This window comes from Mercenaria mercenaria, chromosome 18 (assembly GCF_021730395.1).
Source record: "Mercenaria mercenaria strain notata chromosome 18, MADL_Memer_1, whole genome shotgun sequence".
NCBI lineage: Eukaryota > Metazoa > Mollusca > Bivalvia > Venerida > Veneridae > Mercenaria > Mercenaria mercenaria.
The window spans coordinates 50763677-50780834 of record NC_069378.1 but is presented as its reverse complement, the minus strand read 5'-3'; the positions used below and the strand labels follow the sequence as shown (position 1 = coordinate 50780834).

Below are 17158 nucleotides of genomic sequence, written 5' to 3'. Positions count from 1 at the left end.
TAGTTTTAATGCATTATTCTGCAATCTCAGATTTCTGGGTGGCGTATATATTTCTAACGTGTTCACTACATAAGCTGGTGATTGATCTTCGAGTGCCTTATATGTATGTGTTAGAATTTTGTATTCTACCCTACACTGCACAGGAATCCAATGGAGTTCACGCAGCACAAGTGTTATATGGTCGTATCTTGATGTTCCTTTACCTTATAAGTTGCAGCTGAGACAGTTCAATTTTGTTTCATTTTACAAATAGTAAGCCGTGTTCAACAAAGATTACACTTATTCTATGACAGAATTGATTGGTCTCTGTATCAAGACCGAATTCAGTAGATAACCTCATTTGTATAATCAAAAGTACAGGTCCGTCTCAAAATTTCACTACATAGCGATTTGTCTCATATATTTTCGCGTACGTCTATGTCGATCAGATAAGGATAACGCTGAAGAACATACGTTTATTTTTGCAAAATTAACATGAGTTTGCTTTAGTGATTGTATTAGAAAATTATTTGTTGGGTGTTACGTCGCACCGACGCAGTCATAGGTAATATGGCGAATCTCCAGCTTTGATGGTGGAGGAGGATCCTTTGTGCGTTATGTTAACTGGTTGGCTTCCTTACATGAAGAGTAAGGCTCGGACTCACATTGGTGCGGGGCAAGTGATTTATGTGGTACATCATATTAAAATGGCGAATATTTTTCATGATTGATCAATTCTTATGTTTTATATCAGAAACATCAAAAAAAATAACAAGAAACATATCATAGTCCTTTTATCGTGTGACTGATGCCGACAGGACTGATCAAGTTTAAGTGTATTTTAAAATACCTGTACCCACGGATCCCCATTAGTTCATGAAAGCAAGTGTCTAAGGGTACGGATCCGTAAACGTGATATTTTCTTTCCGCTACATAAAAGGAAAAAAACTTATTGAGCTGTTAAAGTGTAACGTGTAAATTGAGCAAGTATAAGAGAATCAATCATGTAACATTAATACTTTCCTGTGTCCCGAAAATGTCGGTGCGACAGCTTCATTTCACTTAAGATAAATCTTTTTCAATGCTGATCAAGGCATCCTGGAGGTGGGAAGAAATTAAGGTATTGGACCCCTAATACTAATGTTTTAAAATGGCATTTGCTTGGTATATTCTTAAAGCTGACCATGTTTCACACCGTGTTGCAAATTTTAAACAACTTTCACCGTGCCGTTTTTTGTAAATTTTGTATAATATATGGTATTTCCTCACGCTCAAGAAGAGACAAAATTCAATGTGATGGCCACTATCTAAAACGCTTGCAGAGAATTCATTACAACATTAATTTTGATAAAAGAAACATCAAACTATTGTTAAACAATTATAAAACACAAAACAAAACTTTAAAAATCTTTTTGTCAAGGGTGCCTAAAGTAAACAGATTTAATGAGACAGAATTCTAACTCCAAAATTGAAAAATTAAGGTTGAATCCGGTGGGTCTGTTTTGAATTTTGCTCACTTCATTCAAAAATAACCTTGGGGCAATAGTAAAACCTACCTGCATTTCTTCCACAACATGTAATCTAACGAATTAAGGCAAAATAGAGAACTTTTACCGCACGTAACTCTCTATTTTTAAAGATGTCTAACTCTATCCCTCCTGATTCAGAGGTAAATTCACATTAAACAGCAAACAAATCGCTTATAAAATGATAATTTTCCACTTTTGTACAATTCATCCATAATTAGTCTTGAAAGAAGTAAAACCTTACTAGAAAAAAGGAAAACATGGAGAAAAAAAAATTGGGTCCCAGTGGGGTTTGAACCTACGCCCCCTGAAAATTGCAATCAAAGTAGGTTTATAGTAGGAATTGAATACTCTTCAAAAAGGAGATACTCTATTACGGGTCCAATACCTTAAATACTCGATCGAAATGACGTTACAATTATGTCGACTTTATATGCCCTTCTTGCGCCTTCTAATGGTGTGGTTATATTGTCGAATAACAACGTAACAAAGTGTAAAAATGCAAGAGATTTTTATGCATATTAAAGACTCACACATAATAATTTATTCTTTGTGTTTCCATGATGATAATTATATATGACTTGTATGAAAAAAAAAAATGAAATACAAGTATCTAGTTACAACTTGACATTGGCATACATTAGGCTAAGACATTGTGCTTCATTTTTTCTTTTTTATTTAAAGATGCAGTATGTATAGTACTTGTTGTAGTACTTGATATTAGACCACTTTTTTTCGAACGGTGCTACAAAAATATACATAAGTGTCTATAATTGGTAATGACGCGATAAACATTCTAACGAAGGCAAGTGAAACTAGATAGAAAATCGAATTAATGTCGAGCTATCTAACACAATCAGTTATGTATTGTTTGATTCTTAACCTTACTCTAGTAAAAATTTCATATCTACAGCTTTTTTTCTAACTCATTTAATACAAGCAAATGAAAACATGGGAAAGTCACGTTCAAATAACGCAGACACTCTAATAAAAAAACCTAACTAAATAGCTGTGGATTTGTACTTTATAGAAATATATGCCAACTACATAGGTATAGTAAAATATACAGACAACTAGGCTGATACGGGCACCTAAAGAGCACAGTAGGACATCGCTGGCACAACTACTCATTGACAATCTTTATCCGCAGCATGTTCGCCAACATTAAATGTCACCTATTGGATACATGTACGCACGTATTGAGCGTAAAATATACTGACTAAAGGTTTTGGGTAGGTTTAGCATAGTTTTAATAGTGTACATACAATGCGTGCGTGCATTCTTTGCGCCAGAAGTAATGCCGACCACAGCATACCACTAACTTACAGTACAATATAAAGTAAAGTATTTCCCACAAAGGCTATACCGGCATTGTGTACATAATAGTAAAAATATGCAAAAACGTGTATGTGAATGTCTTTAAATTACTTCTTCAGCAGGACTGTCGTTAACGAACTTGGTAAATTTCTGAGACAAAGACATTTCCACCCTTTATTTAAACTTTTACTGAATTGACCTGTTTCATGAATTGACCTGTTTCTTCTGAGACATGCTGCATGTTAAGTTTGTTTTCCATTCGATTAGAAGATGACGAAACAGATGGAAGTTTGGCACTAGTGAAATAGCCAGTTTCAGCTCTCTAATGGGTGTTTTCCTACCCACCGTTCCTAGGCTGTGCTCTGACGTGCTTCGTCATCATGTGTGTTAATTACGTCTTTATGTGTCTTCATTACTGCATTTTTTGTGTTTATGTATGTATACATGTTGTCTGCCGATTTCCGCATGTATACATTCACCAGTGTCCATATTTCCATACGAGTGCCATATTGTGTCAGCGTCAGCATTAATTCTTCCGCATCGAGTGTACGCATGTATTAAATAAACCCTCAAAAACCTATGTTTACCCCAACTCTAACATTCAGTCAGTTTATTGTACACCCAATACGTGCGTACACTCGATAGGACGATTTATATGAACCTTTATACACTCATGGCGTGCGTACATTCAATAGGGGCGATTTAAATGAACCTTACGTCTGTATACTGTACACTCAATAAGTGCCTACATTCAATAGGAGCGATTTATATGAACCTTACGTCTGTATACTGTACACTCAATACGTGCCTACATTCAATAGGAGCGATTTATATGAACCTTACGTCTGTATACTGTACACTCAATACGTGCCTACATTCAATAGGAGCGATTTATATGAACCTTACGTCTGTATACTGTACACTCAATACGTGCCTACATTCAATAGGAGCGATTTATATGAACCTTACGTCTGTATACTGTACACTCAATACGTGCCTACATTCAATAGGAGCGATTTATATGAACCTTCAGTCAGATCATTGTATACTCAGTACGTGCGTGCATTCAATAGGAGCGATTTATATGAACCTTACGTCTGTATACTGTACACTCAATACGTGCCTACATTCAATAGGGGCGATTTATATGAACCTTCAGTCAGATCATTGTATACTCAATACGTGCGTGCATTCAATAGGAGCGATTTATATGAACCTTACGTCTGTATACTGTACACTCAATACGTGCCTACATTCAATAGGGGCGATTTTTATGAACCTTACATCTGTATACTGTACACTCAATACGTGCCTACATTTAATAGTAGCGATTTATATGAACCTTTAGTCAGATCATTGTATACTCAATACGTGCGTGCATAGAATAGGAGCGATTTATATGAAACCTCAGTCGGTATATTGTACACTCAATGTCTACGTGCATTCAATAGGGGCGAGTTAATGTTGGCATGCTGAACTTACAGTATTTCTAAGTACTCGCAAAATATCAAGTGTTTGCTAAGTGTACACCGATTGGACATCCTTGAATTTGTTGATAGAATCGCTTTATCAATAGGTGAATGACCGTTGTCGGAAATATCATTTTCAAATCTGCTGTATTTAGGATACGCATATATGTTGACATTGATGAACCCGGATAAACTACAAATTACTCCCGGTTTAGCTTTCCTTTACACATTTGTCTTTTCCGTTAAACTGTAATTTGGTTTACAAAACAGGGGAGTATACATCATATGTGTATATAGACGATTCGCTTATTTTCTTAAAGCATACTGCGATGGCATCAGTGTCATTTTGTACAGTAGTTTCCTTCCTGTTTTGTGAGTACAACTGTAATTATTATTTAAACAAGAGTTAATAAATTGATAAATTTATATTCGTAGTGGTTAAATCATTGCATAAAGGTAATTTATATACAGATTATATTTTGGGGTTTAGCAGTATAGCACCAAACCTCAGAAATATTTAGAAAACGGACGACATTTTTACCAACAATCTACCTGCTCAATATGTGTTTTATCGTAATGTCCCATACGGCTGGATATTTAAAATATTCTCCAAAAATTGCCCCCTCCCCAAATCCTTTTGAAAATGAATGCCATTTGAAATGAAAAAAAAGAAAAGAAAATAATTACCGAAAACGATTTTAAGCCTAGTTAGTTGTAATTTCAGCACTGAGACATTATTTCGATGATGTGTAACAGTTCTTTGAAAATGATGTATTGTTTAATCCGCTGCACTGTCCAAGCTTGTTGCACCTTTAAGTAGCCCTTTTCTGAAATCAGTAAATTGATTTACTGTTTCATATGTAAAGTTATATACTATATACGTGTTTTACATGTTGTACATTTTTCATGTAAAACAACTCTTTTTATGATTTGGGGTTGTTTGATATTTTTTACAAAATATGGACGTAACCGTAAATGCGAGATTTTTTTTCTGATACGTGAACATTTCATTGTGTTTGATATTTAATCAATTATATTTGCTAAAACCCTCATGCGCATGCGTAATACTGACATTGAGCAAAGGAAATTAAAGCATTTTCAGTTCTGTATTTTTATAATGTTTCTATGGTGATTTATTCATTATATCAGCATTGTTAAATCATTAACCAGTTTAATGAATTTGTTTCACAAGAATATATATACAAAGACATTTAGTTTGCCGTAATGTTGTCGTTAAACCTCACGTTAGCTTTCGGTTGGGCATGTCTCACGCATATGTCAAGGTATGCTACCTCCTTAAAAAAATGTTAAGCATGCTTGCTTGTTTCTCATATCTAACAAGATAAATAACAAAAATACACGTGAAGTGATTATGATTCGTGCTGAATGAATCTTTGGATCAATGAGGGAAGGGGTTAACTTTATAACTCACAGCTATAGAATCAGAATTAGTAGTAGTGTCCTACCGATATGATATAGCGACGCTTTTGCAAAACAGGTATGGTGTATGTAGATGCAGGCCAGAAATGTCATGGAAGTCCTAGGATGTACAAAGGCAAGAGATGTGCCTCAACAACATTCTACCACGACGGGCGGAAAGGTGCCTGCGGCTGCGGCCCCGATCATACTGACAAACAGGTAGAGTAAACTACAAAAATGATTTGTTTGAAAAACGAAAAGCTAATTATTTTCAAGCTAACGTAAACAATATTTATTCATGTGAAATCATTTTCAAGCACGGTGTTCTCGTACTACTAGTATTTTTGTAAGAAGATTCTTTGGAAGCAAAGAACGTTAAAAAGCAAAATAACAGAAGAATCGGTTTGAAAAACTTTTTTTCATGAAATGAAATGAAATTTGCAACACACGCTGGAAAATTTAGCATGCAAACGTGAATGAATTAAAGATGTCTGATTAAAACATTTCCTTTGAACTTGTCGCAATATTTTGCAGTTTTGGTGGAATCGCAATAGCTTCGTCACTGCTCCAAACCAACATTTGTTTGATAGTGGCGGCAAAACATGGTGTGGTGGAGTGTGTGGAAAATGTTTTAGACTTACAACAACAGGTATTAAGCAACTGCAGTTAACTTCATTTGAGTAGTTGTAGCCTTCATTTGGCAGAAAAGCGTATGTACAAGTTGATCAACATTTGAAAAATGAATATGCACATTAAAATGACATTGGTAGGTAGTGTGACTGTCCAAACAATATTAAGGTGGAATAGAAATATGTTTGAAGTCCAACACTCGGACTGAACACTAAACATGCACTGTGTCAAAGAACATTAGTTCTTTATATAAAGCTTTAATTACTAAACGCTATGCTAAATCATTTTACAAAGTTAGTAGAATCCGATTATAATGAACATTGTCGCACTGGCGTTTTTAGATTACTTTTTAAATTTACTTTTGTAACTTATTCTGAAAACGGTGATAAAAATAAGTAAAGGATATTTGAATATTATTGTTAAGAAGACATTGATCTTTCTATAGTAAATAATTTAGTAGTTGTTAATCCAGTTGTTAACCTGTTCGATAACAAAGTTGGAAAATTTTTAGGTAGAAAATTAATCATATCTCGTGAAAAAGCACATGTCGAAATGTCAAATAAATAGTAGAAAATGATATGATATTTCGTTTAATTACAAAAAAGCAGTGTTGTCGTTGATAAAAAAAGACGTGTAGAAAACATTTATGATAACGGTAGCCTTGCTAAAGACGCTTTCTAGTAATAATATTTTTTCGAAGGTTAGTCTTCAGCCTGATTACAGCCTCTAGCAAACACCGCGCAAGCCGTTACCATTAAAGAACATAATTACAAATTTTTTACTGAAACATTAATATTTTCCCTTTGAATTCACGGTGTACAGACCGACAACTATATACAGGACCGTAGGAAGCATTTTCAGATTGGGGGGACACACATTATGAAAATCAGCTAAAATTGACTCGCTGTCAAAACTTGCTAAGATAATTACCATCATCGGTCAGATTATTTCGGGGAGAGGGGCTGCGGCCACTCTGCACCCCCGTTCCTACGGCCCTGCTATAACAGTGTGCTATAGACCCATACAATATTGCAATGAAATATTTACCACTAAAACGATTTATTTGTTCAGGCGGATGGATTAATGGGCAAGGAGAGGAGGTACCCGAAGGTCAAAGTTACGTGTTTATGGCGACCAACCTGTGTCCAAACAAATGGCCGAACCTAGCATGGTGTAGTCAGAGCTGGCAGAATGGATACAAGAACAAATATGGCTACGGTGCCCACTTTGATCTGGAGGATGGTGCAGGCCAAATTGCAGCTATTGGTTGGAAAGGAAAGAACCCGGAAGTCACGTGGGAATGGAGTGACTGTTACTGGGTATGTTACTGAATAAATCTACTTCAAACTGCATGTCTGGGAACTCCGTGGCCGAGTGGTTAAGGTCGCTGACTTCAATCCACTTGCCCCTCACAGATGCAGGTTCGAGCCTCACCTGGGACGTTGAATTTCGTCATGTGAGGAAGCCATCCAGCTGGCTTACGGAAGGTCGGTGGTTGTACCTAGGTGCCCACACCTAGGTACAATGAAATAATGCATGAAGAGGCACCTGGGGTCTTCCTTCACCATCAAAGCTGGAAAGTCGCCATATGACCTATGACTTTGTCGATGCGACGTTAATCCCAACAACAAAAACTGCATACCTGTCTACATTGAAATAAGATAGTGGACCTATAATTGCAATCGGCAAATGACGTTTACTTAATATCTCTTCCGCGCTCACTAAGCGTGTCTTTTGCACTAAATTAGGCACTGTAGTAAGCCTCTGATGGACGAGAGTGTAAAATACTACAATTAGAAAAGAGATATATCAGAAAACACGTAAACTAAGCTATGTTGTGATTTGGGGGTAGGGGTAGCATTATGTAATTGTACGCGAAAATTTATTCGGTGACCAAATAATTTTATTCCTTCAATCGACGGAAAATAAAGTTTTCACCATCATGTTAGTTTTACTCGAATTCTATCGTTTGGGTCAACAAATAATATGTTCAGGCGGGTTGCTTTTAAATTGTTGATGGAGACGACAAGCAAACATTTTAATAGGGACTTAGATTCTGCTCATTTACTGATCGCTGTTCATAAAACACAATTGATGAATGAAGTAGACAAATGAACTCTAAACGAATTCGCTTTAGATCAAATCAACCTATACAAGGAAAACTGACTTGTGATTGAACCTATCGAATGACTTTGATAACCTGAACAAGTTTAACACTCACAACGTAATTATACTTTATAGTTTAAAAGCCCTTTTGACCTATCTATCAGGAAATATTATGCTTCATTTTATAAATTTACCCGGAAATAAATCATTAATCATACGTAACATATTCTCGTGCATCAGTTATAAAAATAATTTGTTACAATCGTGTATACAGAGGCATTCCATTCAACTTCAATATTTAGTTATAAAACCTTCAGTTTGCTTCTTTCCCTAGATGATATTTTTGATGATATATGACGTTCATCTTGTCTATTCATTGTAAAAGCCACTAGATTTTATACCAACCATATACAAGGCCAGTCTGATACAGAAATTAGAGAAGGGGATAACTGTATACTTGATTCTTGTGCTTGACTTCAGGTTGTGCTTTGTCGCTAAAATACTAAATATTCAGGTGAGAGATCAGCGACTACGTTTGCGAAAATGCCTCTTCTGTATTCTTACCTTTTTATTGATGATATAATTGCAAGAATTTTTATAACATCGTTTAAAAGTTTTGCTTTTCTTTTCTTGATTTCTAAATCTGAACTATTTTTATCACTTACTGATTTAAACTAGAATGTTTTGGTCATTTCATAACCCATAGTTTGGAGCTTAGAATGGTGAGAAAAAAAAAACGGTTTAAATGTTCATATAATTTAAAACACATTATGTTGAATGGTAGAATCCAGCAAAACTTACGCTATGTTTTTGTCTTTTGTGCTAGGGATAGGCCATACTGGACAGATCCAAACACACGGCTACCGTTGTAGTTACCATACAGTGCCACAAGGCTCACATGATATGTTTGCGATTATATTGGTCTTATAATATGTCTTGTTATGTTTACAGCCACATAAACATGACCGAAGGACACCAAATGATGGAATGTATTCACAGTGTTACTGTTCAAGACATCCTGGCGGTGAAAAGAAGTAACGAAACAAAAAGAACGAAACGACGATACAATTTGAATTGTCTACTTTACATGCATTTTTCTTGCGCCTTCTTACGATGCAATTATTTAACTTCAACGTATTTCAATTTTTATCGAGAACAGCATTTAAATTGCAAAGTTCAGGGAGGTTTTTGTTCGGGTTTAAGACACACCACATAGTAACTTGAATAAAGACCCGCCATATAAAAGCTTGGTTAATGACCTACCACAGAATAAATTAGTTAAAGACCAACTACAGAATAACTTGGGTAAAGACCCACCACAGAATAATTTATTTTTTCTGTTTCCATGATGGTAATTGTATATAATTTGTATGTTAAAATAAGAAATACAACTATCTTGTAAAAATGTTGAGAGTTACATAAATCAGGCCAAGATGGTGTGCTTAATATCTAAACATTTTATTTATTTAAAGTAGCAGTATGCACATTACTTGATGTATTTAATAAAGGTTAAATCGCACTTTGTTTGCACAGTAAAATAGTAAAACTATGCTTAATAGATGTTGACTGAATAACTTTGCAAACAGTAATTCAGGTAGGGTAAATATTGTCCGTTAACTTGTAGTGAAGCTGTTATTTGCCACAGACATTTGTGGTGAGGAAAGTCCCCCTACCACCCTCAACCACCCTTGCCAACTGTTAGCCAATATTTTGTAGCATATTTACACGTACTAATCTTTCTTACAATTTACTCTTGTTTTAAATATGCAGATTTTTACCATTCATGCTAATTAAATATTGTTAAAGCTGAAGACTGGAATCTCTGAAACTGACAATGGGAACACTAGCTTGCACTGGACCCCCGATTTGGACCGTGCATGTCATAAACCGCATACCGAAATTAATATGCTTACGACTATAATAAACCGGATCATCACTTCCTGTGATAAATTATCAGGGATCAGTTCGAAGGAAAGCGTTCCATTCAAGTAAAATTCACCAATTTATGATAGTTACTGATTTCTTGTCAAAATCTGAATGTCAGTTGCAAGGACTAGTGTCATTTGACAGAATCGCCGATTGATAGCAAGGATTTATATGTAGGTGCTAATTTAAAAGCTAATTCGACAATTATTTCCTCCACAGATGCCTGTCTTTAGTTTGAAAGAGAATTGGTGGTATAAATGAGTATTTTATAACATACTGAAATGTGAAAAGGACATGATATGATCGTCATCTGATTTCAGTATGTGTTTTACCACTCTAAATAATACTGGCTGGCAGTTGGCAGCGGCGGAGGAGGATGATAGGGGTTACTGACACCGTGTTGTTTACCCGTATTCTCAAAAAATGGTTCCAGTCTAAAATTGCATTACCAGAAAGGTTGAGGAAGAACAACCGCCAGCCTGATGTACAGAAAATGTTACTAGCATTGTTTCTAGTTCCATAAGAATGAAATTTTGATGTCAGCATAAAAATATCTATTAAGAAGGAATGACTTTTATCATTAACTATTTTGTTCAACTTTGATTGTCGGACTATTTTCTATATTCAACCAACCGATATAACATAAGTCATCAACTATAAGGTAGTGGACTCGTTATGACAATCGGCAATTTCCGTACGTTTCCGTATTCTCCGTAAGCGATGTCGGCATTTTCCGGTTGTCATGCGCATTGAGCCAGGTATACATCCGAAGAATGCCGAATGCCTAACGAGAAAACGTAGTTACACGGAAGTTTCTGATTGTCAGTCCGGGCCAACTACCTTAAAAGACGTTCTAAATGCATAACATTGAATTCATTTCACAAAACGTTTTATTTAGCTACTGAAATCTAGTTTAAAACTGTTTCATAAGGCCACTGTGTCGAGTAAAATAAACGCCGGCGTTTCGAAGAATTAATAAGTTACTTACACGGACTCTGTAGCGTAGTAATATATTCAACATGGATTCTTGCAAGTACATGCATAATTATTACAACTGAATGATTATTTATAGCTTAAATTCGGCACTAAATGCTGCACATAATATACGAGATGAAGGAAAAATCAAATGGAAAACCACTTTATTTTCATTTGTTTTTTCAAAGATGCATTCATGTTAACATATGATAGTTTATTTTCCTTTACAACGTAAACAATCATAATACAAATGTATCATTTTACTATAACGAAGCAATCAATGTTCAAAGGACCTTAAAGTAAAGACTACGATTTGAAAAGTTATTAACGTTTAACCTTTAATTTATGAAATACCAGATGTTACCAAAGGGGATCTTTAAAGTTGTCTGTATTACTGTGTCTATACTGATTTCTTTTTATTAACCCAATAGTTCTTTTTTGTCATATATATATATATGTTGTTCTTATAGCGTCTGGCTTAACTAGGCAAGGGTTTGTTTTTCAAATAAATCTTTCGATTTATTAAATGTTTTGGCAGGATGCTAAACTCGTGTAAACATATTCCATCAGTTCGGCATATTTTGTGTTACATGGTTTCAACTGCTTGTCAACCCGGCACCGTATAGACGCTTGCAAATCTGAACAGTACTGTTGTTTAGAAACCCGGTTTTGTATTGCCATGGCAATAGATTTTATCATACCAACTATTCCTCCGTATGGACAACTGTTCGTTTCCGTATACCTTTTTGTACACATAAACTGGTCTCTGACCAATGTATTGTTAGCGCAATAAGCATTTAAAGCCGTGTGAAAATTATTGAAGTTAATATAGTCACTGACCACGCTGTCAACTGGACTAAACTTACGGCTTACTAAGGTTTCAACACAGATTGCATATATATCAAGCTTGTCACAGAAGTTCAGATTACTCTGAGTGAAAACTATTTTTGCACGCGTCGCATTTACAATATTTGGTAGTGAATAGTGTGCTGGAGGAAATAACATAGCAACATTATCCTGGTAAACATAGTCCCCACATACAAAAACAGCGGACTGGTATACATTCATAGGTGGTTCAGACGTTGGGGGTGGTGAACTTGTGGGAGTCTTGTCCTTTGATGGCGCAGTCGAGGCGGAGGTCAAACACAACGCCGCTATTGTCATTAAGTTCAATAACATATTTTTACGCAGTAATACGTGAATCTGAAATGAAAGAAAAGTAAGTAAAATATATTGAAATACATGGATAATAAGTTAATATGGCATGGTGAAATATTTGATAAAAGAGATTGTGGAAGAACTAAACCTTGCTATTTGTTCCTTTATCTTTCTAAGTACCCACTTCATGTTTGAGATTGTATTAAGTGTATTTTCTTATAAAGTATTTAATGTTTCAAACTGTGATCAAATATACAAAATAGCTTCAAAACAATGCAACATATGACTTCTTACAATTAAGTACTTGTACCGGAATATTCATATTTAATGAACAAGTACGTCTTGTGGTTTATTGTATAATTTATCACGGTTCAAAGTTCAATAATTTAATCACAAGGGTGTTGAATATCTAAGCATCTGAACAATGAATCGTGGTATATCAGACGATAACTCTATATGTTACACAGGTAATTAAACTAACAATATAATCTAAAATAACCTTCAAAATATTTCAAAAGTTGAATTTTTCAGATTTTACCGTTAACATTTTGTTTAAAGATCCAATACTAAGGAAAGTGAACATTTTAGTTTCTTTTAAAAAGCACAGAAACTGTTTCATTTTATTGGAAAATGAAAGTTGGTATGTAGAAATTCGAAATAAATCGCAGTATATGTACAATTATTTTTCTATGAAGTATGAAGAAAGTTAAAAAGACCTGGGGGGTCATTCTGTCGATTCATTGAAATTTCAACATAATACACATACATTTCTTTGAGTTCCAAAGACCTTCTGTAAATTTTGACCTGCCAATCTTCATTATTTAGTGTCTTGCAGAAGTCTATGCACTGGCTATGAAAAAAATTGCCAACTCACTTTCCCTTAGTAATGGACCTTTGAGTGTATTTTTGGATCGTTTGATAATTAGACAAAGTTCAGATTTTCTGTCAACTGCTCAGATATTCCGAAAATCTAAAGCGACCTTAATCTAAGTTAGTGACCACTTGTATTTAAGAGCCAACTGCCTTAAACAACCAGTCAGGTAGCTTCCCAAACTTTATTTTATTTTTTGGTTTTAATGTCAAATTGTCCAAAGCAGCCACCTGTCTTAAGAAGCAGGATTATGTTGCTCCCTAGGGTGACTGCTTTACACGTTTGGCTGTAAATCTATATTTGGTTTAACATTTACCCTGCTTTATTTCTAAAATGGACTAGTCCATCATTTAATTAGGGCAGCACCACTTCTTATTCAAAGGGGTGTTCACTAAAAATTTTCCGACTGAATAGTGAACAGTGCAGACTATGATCAGACTGCACGGACGTGCAGGTTGATCTTGGTCTGCTCTGGTCGCAAAGGTAGAATCACTTGTCACCAGCAGTCTAAGCGTTAAACAATATTCATTTCAAAATATGTATTACAAACAAACATATATTAGTATCATAGGATTGAGGAGTAATCTATAAGCTTGTATTAAAACATCTTTCCGCTATATATAGCTTTTAACTATCAGCTATTTTAATTTGGTATGAAATTAAACATTTAAACTAACACAACACATGTATATAATGACGAGTATTCGTCCTCGAAAATAACAACGTAAACTATATTTGTGCGCATTAATCAAATATTCATTTTTACCAATTAAAATATCTAAAGACAAAACTCTTATTCATGTGCCTGTAAAATAGAATTTATTAGTTTTGATAAAGTGTACCACTGCGACTCATTTTAGTAGTAATTTTTTAAACACAAATGAGCCGTGCCATGAGAAAACCAACATAGTGGGTTTGCAGCCAGCATGGATCCAGACCAGCCTGTGCATCCGCGCAATCGCAATCGCTGGTCGCAAACCCACTATGTTTGTTTTCTCATGGCGCGGCTCAAATGTAATTTTAAAAAAAGTTCACTTACCTGTTGATAACAAGGTGCACAATTCAAACAATGACTACATCCTCTAAAACGTGGTTTATATACACTGTCTAACAGGACATTCAACGACAAAACATAAAAAATCTAAAAATCATAAATCAGGTTGTTTTGACAGATTACTCACACACTGCGCAATTTTATCATCTGTATTTCGTAAGGTAATTTGGTGTGTATAGGATTGTAAGCAATGTTTTTTTCTGAGAAACAAACAACATTTGTATTTCAAAATATTTTTCTACATGTCGCTAATTTTTTTCTTATATTTAGTCTTTATTAAGGTCTCAGCTATGTTCTTACAATACAGTATTTTTCTTTATTTGTTATTAATATTATATATAACATATCCGAATTGAAAAGCACGATACGGATTTATATATATATATATATATATATATATATATATATATATATATATATATATATATATATATATATATATATATATATATATATATATATATATATATATATCGGGAGAGGGAGAGTGGGGTTGGGGTTTAACGTCGCACCGACACAAGCATAGGCCAAATTTTCCAGTTTTTATGGCGGAGGAAGATTCCACGTGCCACTTCGTGCTTTTTCAACCAACCTATCGTATAAAAGCTGAATGGCTTCCTCACATGAAGAATTAAACGCCCCGATTAGGGCTCGAACCCACATCAGTGAGAGGCAATTGGTCAGCGACCTTAACTACTTGGCCATGGTGGCCCCCTATATAATATATTTAAGTACATCATTTTACCAGCATTGGTAAAACGACATTACATAGGCATGTAGGAGAGATGTATACTTTGTACGCAATAATTATTATTTAAATGTAATTACAAAGTTTAAAGGCAAGATGTTGTTGCTAATCGTTTAATTAAAATTCAGCTAATTAATATCACCTAAATAGACAGTGACAAGCGACAATAAAGCTTCAAAAAGAGATGTCTATACAAGGTATAGAATGTGTTGAGCGTTTTAGTGCAATTAAAATTGATGTTAATCCATAAAAATATGAATCCCAGACAACTGGATTTCACCTTAGTAAGATCATAAGTAACCAGATTAGCAGCTTCCTCATGTTACAAACTAGAATACAAATTAGGTTAATAAATGATTTTAGCCGCGCCATGAGAAAACCAACATAGTGCATTTGCGACCAGCATGGATCCAGACCAGCCTGGTCAGGATCCATGCTGTTCGCTAACGGTTTCTCTAATTGCAATAGGATTTGAAAGCGAACAGCATGGATCTTTACCAGACTGGTCTGGATCGATGCTGGTCGCAAACCCACTATGTTGGTTTTCTCATGGCGCGGCTCATATACAAAACATTCTTCTATTTAAAATGTTACACCAGGTTTTGACACTTAATCTAACTAAACTGATACCACTGAGAAATACGTTTAACTAATTTAAATGTTAAAAATCTGGTTCGACGTCTATTGCTTTCTTTGTGTTAGCTGGAATCGCATATCAAACTAATTTTATCACTACATGAATTACTCTCTCTGTGCTACAGCTAGGCTCTCATTTTTCTCGATCTGTATTTTCTTGTGGCTACTTAATTACTTCTGACCTGTCTCTGGGGACAAGAAAGAGGGAGCTTACAATCTGTTTGAAATGTTTTGTAACGACAAAAAAAATGTTTTTACAAATTCTATTTGACTTTCGGAAAGTCCACAGTGCCGTCCGTTTGTTTTATCAAGATGAAGATGAAGAGTTACAAAGACGAATTTCTATGCATGTACAAGTTTATTTTATATCAGTCAATTCCGTACATGCACAAGGAACTTTTACAGCGAAAGTAAACGACAAAATATTGGAAATCAAAAATTAAAAATCATCTTACAATCCAAGATTTGAAAGCATTGATTGAAACAAGGTATAGAGGATATTTGTTTGTTTTCGGTGTGATATCGATTTATATCTTCACTGGTAAGGGAGACAATCCAATATTTTCACGAGCTCGGATATCACACCGAAAACAAACAAATTTTCTTTTTATTTTATGCTCACTGGTTTATATATTTACCTTAAAATCTCTTTTGGTCTGTAGAAGAATATATTAAGTGAAAAATAATGCAGAAGTTCTTACGCGCTATTTTTTACTCCGCGCGTATAGATGTTATCTGGTCTTTACAGTCTTTTTGTCCGCCATGTTGTTTATAATTGACACACGATATTTCAGTCAGAAAACGAAAAATCGATGGAAAAGGATTTATTTAAATTTAAAACATTCTTTATTTAATAATATAGTGTTTATCAAATTTAAATAATCATACTGATACAATAAGAGTCATGGATCAAGAGAAAACGAACATGAAAACTCGGAAAAATTGCACGTATGCCTCTTTCTCGTAATTCCGAGCCTTCTCATTGATCCGAGCCTTTGGAAAATTTGCACTTGCAGCTATTTCCTGTTTCTAAATTTTATGTATGTTGTAAAAAATCATATGACACATAAACAAAAGTAAAAAGAAAATAGAATTACTTGCATTAAAATAGAAATATACACAACAGAAAATTTTGGCACAAAATTTGCTTATCTAAAATCATTGGGGTAATATATAACCTTCTTACAGAAAACAGAAAGCACTTATTTTAAAACTTTTTTGTCCGCTAACACAATAATATATCTGTTCTTAATTTTAACAAAGAACTTTTTCAAAAAAGCCGTAATTTTTCAGAGCTAGTACAAATTATTGCAAGTCTCGGTTTTAACGAGAAAGAATTTGGCT

General features: G+C 34.6%; 1 protein-coding gene and 1 long non-coding RNA gene across 2 annotated transcripts; one reads left to right on the top strand and one right to left on the bottom strand.

Moving 5' to 3' along the window:
* Nucleotides 1–4506: 4506 nt before the first annotated feature.
* LOC123537895 (endoglucanase-like) lies at nucleotides 4507–9525 on the top strand. The gene is made up of 5 exons (XM_053529623.1): nucleotides 4507–4663; nucleotides 5790–5929; nucleotides 6245–6359; nucleotides 7412–7659; nucleotides 9398–9525. Exons 1-5 carry the CDS (start codon nucleotides 4621–4623, stop codon nucleotides 9482–9484), a joined length of 633 nt encoding a protein of 210 aa, XP_053385598.1. The 5' UTR covers nucleotides 4507–4620; the 3' UTR covers nucleotides 9485–9525.
* Nucleotides 9526–11494: 1969 nt separating this feature from the next.
* LOC123537896 (uncharacterized) lies at nucleotides 11495–14745 on the bottom strand. Its single transcript, XR_006683654.2, has 2 exons — nucleotides 14416–14745; nucleotides 11495–12550 (listed from the first exon to the last, which is right to left on the bottom strand). It is a non-coding gene; the product is annotated as an uncharacterized LOC123537896 (long non-coding RNA).
* Between the last annotated feature and the right edge of the window lie 2413 nt (nucleotides 14746–17158).

Bases quoted from the DNA above. Each gene is read 5' to 3' on its own strand.
- LOC123537895 (XM_053529623.1), top strand. From the start codon at position 4,621: ATGGCATCAGTGTCATTTTGTACAGTAGTTTCCTTCCTGTTTT. The intron at 4,664-5,789 runs GTGAGTACAACT...TTTGCAAAACAG, and splicing joins AGTAGTTTCCTTCCTGTTTT to GTATGGTGTATGTAGATGCA. The intron at 5,930-6,244 runs GTAGAGTAAACT...AATATTTTGCAG, and splicing joins CCGATCATACTGACAAACAG to TTTTGGTGGAATCGCAATAG.